Below are 14,173 nucleotides of genomic sequence, written 5' to 3'. Positions count from 1 at the left end.
ATAGGCAAAACTGCATGGTTTATGGAGCCAAATTTACACCTAATTGAGTCTAATCATGCCTCGAGGGGCACCAGTTAACATCAATTTTCAAAAAGAATTCAGAGGACGGGGCTACTGAGATTTGAAATTTTTAAATTCTTCTTTCCACTCTGGCCTTTCCATGATAATGTAGGCCCTACGTAGGTCAGTTGGGATCCCCCCCCCCCGAATGTGTACATAAAATGCTTTTGGCCCACATTGTAACCGTTGGTGTGGGGGGCGGACTAACACCCTACCGCTTAGAGGAAATGTCAATGGTAGCTTCATCTACTATTCTACTTGATAAAGGTTGTGTTGTATTATTTACTTCATCGACCCCTTGCTTACTATATATCCAATTTACGTCAGTTTTTAAACTGCCTGTTTCCACCGGGCATGTAACACGTTACGTACATTTACTTCTATTGGCGCCAAAATGTCTGTTATAAATCTCAAACATCACTCGCGAAAGTTACGAAGCACCTGTAAATGAATATCGGTGACTCATGCTATTGAATACCTGTTCACTTCTATAGTATCTATCACTGACAATGAATGGACTTAAGTTATATATTAGTGGAGTTGCAGAGTACGTAGTATATTCGTGGGAGTTGTGTGTTACCATTGACTTGTTGAGTGTTTATTAATATGAATTATTTAATGGAGAGGAACCGTTGCTAATAGCTAAAACAGTAATTATGGATCAGTGAGATAATTTGACGGTATGGTATAGAGGCACAGGCTAGGATGTGTAAGAAGGCCAGGCCAAACTTAGGTAGGCTATAGGCTATAGACTAGTAATAAATTTAGGCTATGTTAGACATCTCAAACATCACCCGCGAAAAGGTAGAATTACTACTTTTAGCGTGAGGACATGCTTAGCAATCTGACTCATAAATAATAATATATCTTTGTTGACTGATTATCAGAATAGTCCAAGTGAAAGCATATCTTAACTATAAAGGAATTGAATAAAATACAATCGAGACACTGAGTTTTTTTAGGAATCTTAAATTAAGCGAAGAATAAAACCAGCGATTAACATTCTCGGTGAGCTGATGCCTATCATTTACTTCGAAAACAATTACTTCATTCTAGCTAAGAAAAAGTATCCATAAACAAACTGTAGAAACTATGTTATCCCTTAAAAAATCTTAAATCACAGAAAATCGTTCGACTCGATTTTAAAACGTACATAACATAGCCTTGTAGGCATTAATACAAGTCAATCTATAATATTCCACAATTATTATTATAATCACCTAACTTACTAAATCTACCAGGTCGGATATTTGAGCCAATTGTGTAAAAAATCTGCAGCTTTTTACCGAGCAGGCTGACTGAAATAATGTTATTGAATAATTGATTATCAGTTGAAATACCTGACACTTTATGAAATATAGGTTTTTTTAAATACTGTATAGGGCCTAGAGCTTTGAGCCTCTATATAAAAAGTGTTCCATTTTAATTTTAGTAATAATAAAATGCAATAAATAGTTATTCAAAGGAAATCTTTTGTCCATGTCTTTCCAGCAGCGACTAGATCGTGGTGTTCTTTTCCAATTAGCCAACAGACCTATGGCCACATGATATTTAAACAGTTTTTTCTTAATTAAAATTGCGCCACTTCTTTTACGCTGCTGCAACGTTCGCCAGAGCCGTAGCTCTAACGTTAGTATTAAAAGACGCCATCCTCTCATTAAACTTGTAATAAACTTATTTATCTCTCTTGTTAAACAAATCGATATTTTTCCGCTAACTGTTTACACCTTCTGAACTCTATAGTAACAGAATATATTACATTAAGATTCAATCAATCCGATTAAACTTAAAAGTAATAATTAATTAGTATAATTAAACCCTCAAGGTTATGAAGTGTTTCATGATAAAAAATATTATTTGTGAAGAAAATGTCAAATGCGGATTGTACTATTTAATTGGAAGATATGATAAAGTTTACAAAGTTAAAATTATAAGCATTACCCGGAATATCTACAAACACAAAGGAAAAAATCCACTAGAAATTTATTACACTCAAACCGTAACTTAGCAATGAATTTGATAAAATTCACGCAGAATAGTAGGATATGGATCAAAACTTTAATAATAAGTATAATAAAAATCTGCTTCTCTAAATTGCATTTAATTATAATAAACAACCTTTTTATTTAAATATATATAATATACTCACAAATCTCCTTAAACTTTATAAAAAACCTTGTATTAATTGAAGAAGAAGAAGCTTCCTTAAATGATTCCTATTACATTAGTGATTAATATTTACATTTAAATTACATGTTCCACCTGAAAGTTCTAAGTTAAAACACAAATAAATTTGATCAATATTTTTATTGAAGAGATAGAATAATATCAATTCTGGATTACCCATTTTTTATAAAATACTCAACCCGTCTCTGAGATTTGTTTCCTATTAACTAATACATTAAAATAAGTAGCCTGACATTCTTATTTGATAAACGTTACTTGCTATATAAAACCTTTAATTAATCATTTAAATGTAAAACAATCAAACTAACCCTTTAATCCTACATTGCCAGTTTATTTTTCTCTAACCTAATATAATTATTTCTGTTAATATTTGTCTCCCCTTAAAATCAATCCTTTATTTCCGTTCCATTATAAATTCCTTTTTAAAAATAAACACAATCTAAATGTCCTAGTTTATAGCTTCACTTTCCCTTAATTGTATTTCGTTATTTTTCTTATTTATCATATTATAATTATTACTCTAATCCTTACCAAATACAATCTATTTATATCTATCTACTCTATTATCGGTAACTCTATTCTTTCATTCTAGATTCCTATCTACTGTGTGTATCTAAACCACTGCTCTCCTAGAGTTGATGAGTCTGGTCTGAACCTTATCCTTAAGTCTGGTCTCTCTCTCTCTATCCTGAGTTCTCTCCAGAAGCTGTGCATCTATGACCACTACAGGAGACTAACTAATGAAGAGTTGGCGGCCATCTTGTCTTACTCCTCACAGTGTACAAGCTTGAAGGAGCTGGTGTAAGTATTCCGGTGTAGATGTTAGAATCATCATAACAGTTAAACCGGGAATTAATTTAATTAATAAAAGATATCAATATTAAACGAACAAAAGAAAATGTAAAGTCTGCTGTAATGTTAATGTCAAGGATTGGATTTAATTAGTTTAGTTGAATTTATTTGACTAATTAGGTCATCGCGAAAGGAATTATGTAGGATGTTATAATAAATAGAACAAAATATAATGGATTAATAGGGAATATTTTAAGAGTGTGTTGGTAAGAGAGGGTGGAGGTTGGGAGGGGGTTGTTTAAAAACAAAATTGTTTAATTTATTGTTAAAATTTAACTTAGAAATAGGTTTTAGAATGACAGGAATGTTTATTAGGATAAAATAAGAGATATATAGGACAAGGTCGTTTGAATTTAATAATTCGAATCAGTTTAAAAATAGGGGTTTTGAGTTTATAACTAATAAATGTGACTTCTCAAGCTGAAACCTCCAAAATATTTGTTTTACAGTTATATTCAATCTATTTTTATTTCTTCAAACAAAAGAGATTGAAAATCGTTATTAATATAAAAGAAGTAAAATGATGGCAATTAAATAGCAAAAACCTATTAATCTATACTTAAAAACCCATGTGATCATATTATAATACTATACTCTCTGCTAAAACTGAAATTTATACCAAACAAGCAACCAATAAAACAGTTTTAGTTGTAGCAGTTTAAAAAAATAGTTATTCAAAATAAGTTAATAAATAAAATTTATCAAAAAGGGAAAGAAATAATTACAATGGAGTTAATATAAAGTTAAATTGTATTTTTTACTTCCATAAAACCCCTAAAGGCAAATATGTATCTCATAAATTGCAGAAGTTAAGATTTAATACATTTAAAACTACATCAATTTCTTCTTTATAGTTTGAAATACAATTTGACAAGAAATAAGCTAAATTTATATCTATTCTCATTATGTTTTTCATAATATTAACAATAATTTAAAAAGTCATCGTGAGCTTCAGCTTTTTTTATAATTCATAACTTTGAACAAAAACTGTTGAATATTTTAATATTCCTCGTATACATATTACGAGATACTTGATTCGATCATGACGTCCCTGCTTTGCCCTTTACATATTAGTATAATTGAATCCCTAACCTCAACCCCTCACTTAAAATCCATTCGAACACCGGTTTCACTCAATATATTCCCGATACCTCCTATTTACTAATCCATTGTTACCCTACCTACCCCCTTCAGCTATAACCGTGATAACACTCTTTGTTCTTCGCAGTTTCCCTTTTAAATGTATTTTACCCTCCTCCCACCCTAACCCTATCATCACCCTCTTTGTTCCTGTCACCGAGTAGTTTGTTGTAAAATTCTCCAGCTCCATTATCAAGTACATGTGTTTTCTTTGTTTCTTCATGTGCATTGTTTCCTTCACATAGGCCTACAAAGAATATATTGTAGTTTTATAGACAGAGACGTAAACCTCACTAATACATTAATTTATTTCTTTTTCTCAGACAAGATTCATGAGTCAAATTGATTACACAACGAATATATTCAGTTTAATATATCGCTAATCCTCTCTCCTTCAACAGTTCCTCAGACCAACCTCATGAAAAGTTTCCCATTTCCATCCTTACACATTCACGTTAATGTTATTAGTTGATATGATCCACAGTGTATGACGTGTTACTAACAATAATGAAAGAAATATTTAAGTCGCCCAATCCCGCCTCACCCGACACTCCAAAGAAACAGAGAAAAAATATACAGTAATACCATATAAATGAAAATTATTCAACATGTCATATTCTCAATGCCATTCCAGGAGTAACTTGTAACCACGGAAAATGTATCAATGAAAAGTATTATACGTTGGCAGTATATATAGCTTGGTCGGATGATAAAAAAAAAATGTAATACAGATCTATGATTATTCACTTTCTAGACTGTCAATGCTTTATCCTAATCCCCGTGTTCAGTATGCACTTCAGTTAGTTTAGTCTAACCTCCTCCACCCTTCACACACCCTATACCTGTTCCCGCCACTACCCGTCCCTTCGCCCTCCCCTTCAGAGAGATTCATTTGTATGTTTTCAGAGAGCCCTTCAAATCCATTCCGTGTTTCTACACGATAACATCATCACCGCTTTAGTACACACAGTAGGCCTATTCTACTTCTACAATAGTTTTCTGTACAAATATATGCAGCGCTTACATTATACAGACGATTTATTCAACAATTTATGTTCTAAAGCAAGTCAATAGTAAGAATGCCACACCTGGAACTCCAGTAAATATCTCATTAGCATAATAATAGATGACACGAGCCAGTTAAAGTTAATGAATAGAAATTGGTAAACGCGAGCCACGTGCCCATTGTACCCCTCAAGTATATTCAGTGAACGTGTCAAAGTAACCATGGAAACAGACATTAAGTAGGTCAGTAGATGTACAGCAGTGACTACGAATCATCCATTGGGGGGAAATCCTCCAAATAACATATTTTTATTAGGTCATACGCATTGTTGTTGCATACGTTGCGTTCTTAATTGTTGGCAATTCTATGTAAGTTTTACCATTACATATGAGTAAAATTGCTCTCATTGGTTGTTTAATGCATCCCCACATGTTCCCATGCAAACCAATCGGAGGAAATTTGAATAGACAGGGTTTATAGACAACAGTTATGAATACAAATTAAAGAAGGATTGATTCTTGTTACGTTCAGTTTATCTTCTTGAACTTAAGTTGCACTTCTCGTTGGTAGGAGTCTGACGAGATAACACACTATTGTATAGTTCTGAATTTAATTTTAAGTAGTAGGGAGTGAATGTATATTTAATAAAAATATGTTTTTTATGATTCCCATTGTTTAGGTGCAGACTTGTAAATTACGGTATTAAACGCCTTGCATAAACGGACACTGCTGGATCGTTAGCATCATGTGTTTCACATTTGATATTTATTTAATTCAAGGGCGTAGGAACCGGGGGGCTGGGGGCGCCAGCCCCCCCCAGTGAAAAATATGGAGGGAGGAAGTATCATTCCGCCCCCCCCCCCCGCTTCGAAAGTCAGAAAACCCCTTTTTCATTTCCAAATGAGAAAAAAAATCTCATTTGGAGCAACAAATTGCATCTTAGGCCAGGTGAAGATGCAAAATTATATACAAAATGGAGTGGGTGGGTTGAAATGTGCTATATTGCACCAACTTGCATCTGAGGCCACCTGGAAATGCAAAAGAAAATCCAAAGGGGAGGGGGAACTCCCCCCCTACACCCCTCCCCAGGCCGGCCATCAGTCTTCAGCCCCCCCCCCCCCCCACTCAAAAGTACCTTCCTACGCCACTGATTAAATTTGTTTGACTGTTTAGCAAGAACAAAAATATCAGGGTGATTAAGTTCGTATTGAGAAGAAATACTATGCGTGTCAAACAATGAGCTAGACAATAATCATAGGATGGTTAATAAAAACCGTATTGAATATTTAATTTGAGTATAACACATTGTGCGAGCTTAGTAAAAACATTTAAAATGAAAGCTTAATATAATCTAATCAAATATGCGATATTAAATGTAGTTCCCGGAATCAACAAAATGCAATTAGCTATTATCGTTATCGCCCTCAGTTTATATCTAGATGTTGCGCATTAACTAATATAAAACAATGTAATTTTTATGAGATAAATTTAAAAATAAGGTGTGAAGAAGCCGAGAATAATGATCCCATAAGTCCAATTGAAATAAAACCATGACAGCTGCACTTGATGAAAGGCCATACTGTACCTTTCTATTCTTCACACAAAATATACTAAAATAGTACTCTTCGTGAAATGTCCAGTGTTCTCTCTCGATATTGATACAAAGATTGAAACGAATTCCAAACGCTTATGTAATATACTTCTAACCGATTTTGGTTGTTTCTACCAAGTTTGATACCTACGCCGTCACTGTATAAAACATTTGACATTATTTAGAGTTGACTTTATTGATATTTCAACCAGTCACGTGACCAACCTCATTGGTGTGAGGGGAAAAGCCTCGTCTTAAAGCAGCATTTTGCGTTTGGTCGCCATTTTCCACTTTTTTTTGACATGTCCATCGAGTTTTTTTTTACATATATCAATCACAAAACAGCAAACTAAGATATTAGCCAAGTTTCTCCTGCCAACAACGTTAATTGGCGAGTAATTAAGGATATTTGCAGATAATGAGAAGAGTGTCCACCAACAAATTCCACAGTTAAAATTAATCGCATACAGTTCCCCCGAACCCACTAGTTTAAATTCAACCAATCAGAGATACATGTTTAGTTATGAGCCGTTGCTAAAAATAGATTCAAAACTTTGCGTTGGTACAACCAGGGAGTTGTTATGGAACTCCCTGGTACAACTGCCATATAGACTGTACACAAATCAAGCATGGTTTTGTATTACGTATTGGTCTATGACGTTCGTAGTATTTAAATATTCATATTATGGGTGAGGTTTATTGGGATCCCAACGGAAAATATCTTGGAATAAAACAAAGTTGTAAAGTTTTCGACTTTTATTATGCCACCATTTGAAGTAAGATTTAAATAGAAAGGCTAGTTATATATGCCCTTATGGCATCGTGGAGTCAGTGAGGTTGAGAAAAATCATAGAAAAGGAGGCAAAATACGCTGCTTTAATAGTCAGAAAACTTTTTTTTAAGGCTTGCATTGATATGACTTTCCCAGCACCATAAAGTGTTAACCCTTTCTTACATTCTTTGGAAGGGGAGGGGGTCCAAATATGGCTTGCGTCCGTAGGGAGGGGTCTAAACAAGGAAACCCCTTTTATGACTAAAATAACCTTAAATTCATAATTGTCAATGCTGTAGCAGCGGACAGGTTGACACAAGAACGATTTGTTCGATAAAATATAAATTATTTAAAGTTCATCACTATTTCTAGTATATGGTCTACATGTGTACATTGAGTTGATGTGTCCGCTATGGGCATTACTTTACATAAAATATAAACGAAATATTTTAAAGCGCATCTTTCAGCCACTCAATGAATAGATACAGAAAACAAACTATTGAAAAAGAAAAAGCTTTTACATTAAAACAAACTTGCAACAGTTCTGTAAATATACGTTTATTATGCTAATTAGATACGAGGTACGTAACCTATGTATTTTCTTTACATTGGCCAGAGTAGTGTTTTACATAGAGCTGTGCAATACAGGTATAAGGTAGGATGATACTGAGCTAGACTTGAAAATATTAATTGGATATTATGCACTATATCTGTTAACGGTTAATCCGGATAATTTCATTTCATGCTCGCCAAGCTCAACTTGCTGTAGGGAATCTTACAGACAATACGTTTGTATATGCACATATCCTTCTCTTAGATTTTTGAAGTGAACAACATATTAGCAGAATACATACTAGTTTTAGTATTAAGATGAGACAGAGTGAAAAACAGCTTAGCTTGATGAGTCGCCATATTGTAAGGGTAGGGGCGGCGATTTGTTTCAAATATGGGGGGGGGGGGACAAGTCTGTGACGTTTTTTTGGTGATATTTAGTTACAAATTGTGACACGGTTAGACAAGCGTGTAGCGAGAAATTTGCCAAAGGAGGGGCGAAGCTTGTAAGCAAACTATCTAAGGGTAGCGCCACCATAAGTTGGCGCGAAGCGTAAAAGAAAATTTTGGCCGAAAATGCCTCCCAGAACGCTGGAAATGGCACTTCCCAGGCCTTGTAAGTTGCATCTAAGCATTTTCAATTTTGAAATTACTAGCGACTTCATAAAAAATACAAAAAGTATGCTCAAGGTCGCCCCTTCGCACCCCACCCCTTGCCTACGCGCCTGCGGTTAGAAATCTTGTAGGCTAAATGGAAACCAGTGAACCCATATCGATGTGAATTATATATATATGATTGTACGTACTTGCACCCATACACAAGAGATATACAGGCATTATGATAATAATCATGAGTGACAACTTGCTATACTGTCACAGGTCACAGGTCACAGAAACGACCACGAAGTGTCATTTACCTCATGCAGCATATGTTGGATGAAGTTTTAGCCGCCGCCTAGTATGATGTGGATAAATAATCTCACGCATTATTTCTATTTAAAGCAGAAAAAAAACAACTATGCCACCAAATATTGGGGGGGATATTGGATACTATATCCCCCCACCTAAAATATTGGGTGGATGGTGATATTATAACGAATTTCACCTTTAGCAACATATATGTTTTTTACCAAACTCATAAAAATCATAACAATCATTATGAATAATAATATGCTACTACAAAGGTTCAACGTTTCACACCCCACCCCTCTACCCCTACCACCAGCCCGGTTAATTCATAACGGCCCCATGTCAGATCTGTGTGTGGTCGATCTTTAACGGTTTTTGCCAGAAAATAATAACATTTTAAATGATATGACCAAAAAAATCGGATTGCTGAAAAGAGGTAAAACGAGTGTTGTAAAATCCCCACATGTCAAACCACAATTCATATATTTTTGGTATATTTATTTGTAGGTTAAGTCACCAGTATAAAGACACTTAGTGTAGACTTCACTGCAAATGTTTGCGATGATACCGTCCATTTACCGTGTCAGGGGCGACGGAGCGTTGAAAGAGGGTGGGTGGAGAAGGGGTGGGGGTTGATTGGGCACATTATTTGCCACTTTCCTGATAACCCTGGAAAGTGGCCTCCGTTTTTTAATGGAAATTATCAGTTGCCAATTTTGTAATTAAAAGTGCTCTCTTGTTGTTGTGTTTTTGTAACAAGTACATTCATGTCTAAAACATTGCTATAAGAGAAATAATACTAATGATAAAACATGCAGTTCAAAAGTACCGGTATAAAGAAACTTTTTGTTGAAAACATTCAAATATTTTAATTTGTGAAGGGGAATGCACAGAGTATTCATTTTGAGAGGTTTAACATAATTTCAGAGTTTAGTGGTTTCTTGCGCAAAATCAAAGTCACATGCTCCACTGCCCCTCAGTATTTGTGCTTCCATGAAACATTTCTTTTGCGAATAAACGAAGATCGCGTTGGTGTGGTTCTTAATAAATTATGAACAGGAAGTTGTAGCAACTCCTTTGTATGAAGGAAGTCTGATGCAGTTCTTTATTAAGAACATCGTTGAATAGGAAGATTCGATTGTGTAATGGTTAAGGAAATAAATCAACTCCACAAAAATGTTACAAGTTTGTACAAATTGATGTAGATCAATGACAAAAACCAATGCGTGCAATGTGATGACAATACTGAAGGGTGATAATGAATAAATACTTAAATAATAAGGAATCTTGGTATATCTGCCTTGTTCATGTACTTGCAACATTTTGTGTTTACTTTTTTGCTGAAATCACCAGGGAGGATCAGTTGTTTCGCCAAGTGAAGAATGTTGCTATGTCCTCGACCGTCGTACCCCTCTCTATTATATTCTTCCTCCGTTTCAGTACAAGTGTTTGCAGGTTTGCCATCCCGCCATTACATCGAAAAATGTAACTTGTAGTATCTTAAACCTATTTTGAGATTAAGAAACAATAATTTAGCTATGAGTTTCATTATTTCTAGATTTATATTTTACCAATGAACTCTAACATTTCGAGTGATTTATGTAAACTTTATCACTTTAGTTATGTCCAAGACGTAGTGTTTGTATTACGCGCCTGTACTTTCTTGCCGTACAAGCAAAGCGCCACCAGTAGAATGGGTGGCTTCAGTATATGTCGCATGACGTCATTCTCCCTACTTCAATTCTATGATCCATTCTGAATTATTTTTCATCAGAATGATCAATCAGATGTGATTTATTTCATTGTTATGTGTTGTTTACTTTTTTATCTTCATTGATTTGGTAAACAATAAACCTGACTAGGAGGACATTCCTCTACGTCTTCTACATCTTACACGATGATTACTCTACTTCTCTCCATAGGTTTGATTACTACAATCTGCCAGACACTATTCCGGTTGAATCCATTCCATCATCATTGAAGTCAAGAAATGTGAAAGGTATTGTCACAATGACGTCATAATCGACACGTTACAAATTTCTTACATATATTTCAAAGCTTTACCAACCAGCCGACTTTGTGAATTTCTTTTGACATGTAGAGTGTTGTTGATTCACATACAAGAGAGTTATGGATCAGCAGCACATGATTGCAATTTTAAATGAAGGACACACCCAAAACAGAGTCTTGTGATAGTTAACAACAAATTGGATAATATAAATGTAACAACACTTAATATTGCTAAGCTTGGTTGATTTATAAGAGATAAGTCATATTCCTTACATTTCGCTCTTTCGAGATCACTGCCCTATTAGATGTTTTTGAGAGTAGCAATCAAATCAACTGGTGCTTAAATCTCTTCCGAGAAGTAGTGGTATCATACACTTTCCACAACTTATTACTCTGCGACAATTATTGTAAGGTTTTAAAGTAATGGTGTGTCCCTCGGAGTCTCTCAACCCCCTCCCACCTCCCAGACAAACACACAAATTTGAACAAATCCACACCTCCTCTTAAAATCATTCTTTCAATCTGAATTGCAGAATAAAGTCGCAAAGTGTAACTTAATTCTTGTGTAAGTTCTGCAAACGAAGTTTTTTTCTTCTCTGAAATTGCTGCAAAGTGTATTAAAACATTAACGAAAACAAAACAGAGACCAAACATGTAACGGAACTGTTGGTACTATATGTACCGTACTCAAAATATTCTGATAGGTAAAATTACTATAAAGACTTTATAAAGGCAAAAATAAGACACTCGTTCTGCAGTTTTGTACAGGAACAGAGGGTCGTCGAAGCCGACATCATATATGGGGAGGAGGGGAGGGGGGTGGATGGGTCTGTGGTGCTTCCCCAGAAAAAGGGGAAGTTTAGACTTCAAATGATACTTCTGAGGTAAAGTTTGACTTATATTATGTCCAATATCTAAGTCGAAACGCAACATAGTGCTATAACTACTCTGAGATAGTTTGAAATGCATAGTAGTGGTTTTTTTTTGGGGGGGGGGGAGACGTTCCATCACCCCCGCGATGGGCGCTTGACAAGAGTAAAATCTATATGTATTGGCAAAAACTGACATCCGTGCATGATTTGCCTTACACAAATAATAGTATAAATAAAAAGTGGGTAATGGTATGAGGGAAAGCATTTGGAACTATATGTGAATTTAAAACCATATTTTAGTTATTTGTACACGTCTACAGAGGAAATAAAGCACGGAGGTATACAATGGTGTGACACTCATGAACTTTTCCACAACGGGCACTTATTTATTTTGTTTCACATTGTTGTCATGGCATCCAAGCAGAAATTGATTGAGTTAAATTCTCAGTAGACATTTAATTATATATTTTCCTTATCATATGGACATATTTGTAAATCGTAAAGTTAAGAGTGAACATCTAGTGAGACTAATATGATACTGAAAGAGTTCTTTGCTTACACTAACGCTGTTCTTGGAGACAGGAAAATAGAATATCACTATTATCATTCGAGAACGCGACCCCATAGGTATACAAACAGTGGTATGGGTGTCACACAGCTCGGTCTCAAATTGATGCCAAGTCGGTTGACGAATTGCAGATAAATTTATCATGGTCGTACTCTTAAAAAGTATGAGTTATAATACAAAAACGAAGAAAGGAAAACAGAATCGGTTTGCTTGTTACTCCCTTACGTCTATATTTCCCCAAATGTGGATAATATTAGGTAAATAACATGTTCTTAGCCTCTGAAGAAGATCCTGCTAGGATCGAAACGTCAGGCCAACTTACTTTCACACGTAAATAAAATGCAGCAGATTCCTGATGCTTGGCCCCACCACTTCAACAGGGCCTTGCACTTCAATCCGCTGAAAATTGAGCACCTCTCATAAATAGATTTCAGTGTTTCACAATTACTTCAATATATCTGCAAAACGCTGCAGCTTAAGTCCAACGGATCCCCACCAGCCTGCTTGGAATACATTCTAGAGAAATATCATTTGTTTATAACAAGTGTTCTCCGAGACACTTCTCCTCGTGGAACCAACCAGTGCTTCATATATTTTCCAGAGAATTTTAAATTCCTCTATATTACACGTAGTTCTTGTGGTTGGACTCGCTATAAGAGAACAAGAAATGCTGCTTTTTCACTGGGCGTTAGCCCCTCGGCCCTCGACCCGCTTCCGGGCTCTGAGAAACGTTCTGTATAATGTTGAGGTTAAGCTTCTTCCTAACAACTATTTTTCAAAATTCTGCAGCTTCTGGGGATTTCGCTTAAAAAAAACAATATCTAATTTACATTTTTTAGTCTGTAAATCTGCAAAGCGAAATGCATAAAAAAGGCTTTATTTTGCATCTGATAAGTATTAGTTACATTTTCTAGCTATTGTAACCGAACTTGCGTAGTATTGAAACTTTGAAAGCTATTCCTTAAGCCGTATTAGCTGTTTAAGTAATGTTATAATTCTTTGCCGGGAAATCCCCGTTATCCTCCTAAGTTGTCTACTATGACGTAAGCAATTGTGACCTTTCGGTCCCCGGAAGACTGGTGACCGCAACTCTGAGGCGGTGTACTTTGAAGTAGAACATTCTCGTGCGCGTAAACTTAAGCCATTATTCAGGCTAGTAAAAAAGGAACTGGTGGTACGTGCAGCGTGGGACTCTTTGACAAAATCTCTCAAGACGTCTACGTACGGTACGTTATCATATAATTTACTATTATCTAAGTTGGTAGGTTTCTAATACCACGGCACCGTGTATAACTGTTCATAGATATTGTAAGCGCTCAGAATATTATTGAATACATTTGTGAGTTGTATAAATTGTTAGCAAACTGCGCTATTGCACTGAGGGAGATTACGCCCAGTTATTTAGGAGTAACTTTATTGACCGACTGTTATCATTTTACGTTATTTAGTAGCGCTCAGAACTGCGTGACAATGTGTTTACTTTAGTGGAGATCAGTATTCTGCTGTGATTGATATATTTCAGTTAGTCCGTAAGTAGGAACATTAGTGAATAGCCTATAGGTCAGCTATCGGAAAGATACATTACTGCCATTTAGGCCATCGATTGGTTCTTAGTATATTTACATCGGTTAACGGCATTGCAGACACCGTTAAG

At 35.3% G+C, this 14,173-nt stretch overlaps 2 protein-coding genes across 2 annotated transcripts in view; both read left to right on the top strand.

Moving 5' to 3' along the window:
* LOC139985151 (uncharacterized) overlaps positions 1-14,173 on the top strand; it is a 117,576-nt gene that overhangs the window by 66,890 nt on the left and 36,513 nt on the right. The window lies entirely within an intron of this gene.
* LOC139985123 (uncharacterized) overlaps positions 1-14,173 on the top strand; it is an 86,569-nt gene that overhangs the window by 50,640 nt on the left and 21,756 nt on the right. Inside the window, exons 4-5 of the mRNA XM_071999349.1 lie at positions 2,840-3,048; positions 10,992-11,068. Of these exons, the coding sequence (XP_071855450.1) occupies positions 2,840-3,048; positions 10,992-11,068 (286 nt within the window). The remainder of the gene's footprint in view (positions 1-2,839; positions 3,049-10,991; positions 11,069-14,173) is intronic.

The sequence above is a fragment of the Apostichopus japonicus genome, chromosome 17, assembly GCF_037975245.1.
Source record: "Apostichopus japonicus isolate 1M-3 chromosome 17, ASM3797524v1, whole genome shotgun sequence".
In the NCBI taxonomy this organism is placed as follows: domain Eukaryota; kingdom Metazoa; phylum Echinodermata; class Holothuroidea; order Aspidochirotida; family Stichopodidae; genus Apostichopus; species Apostichopus japonicus.
The sequence above is the reverse complement of the archived record's forward strand: the minus strand, read 5'-3'. Positions and strand labels throughout refer to the sequence as shown.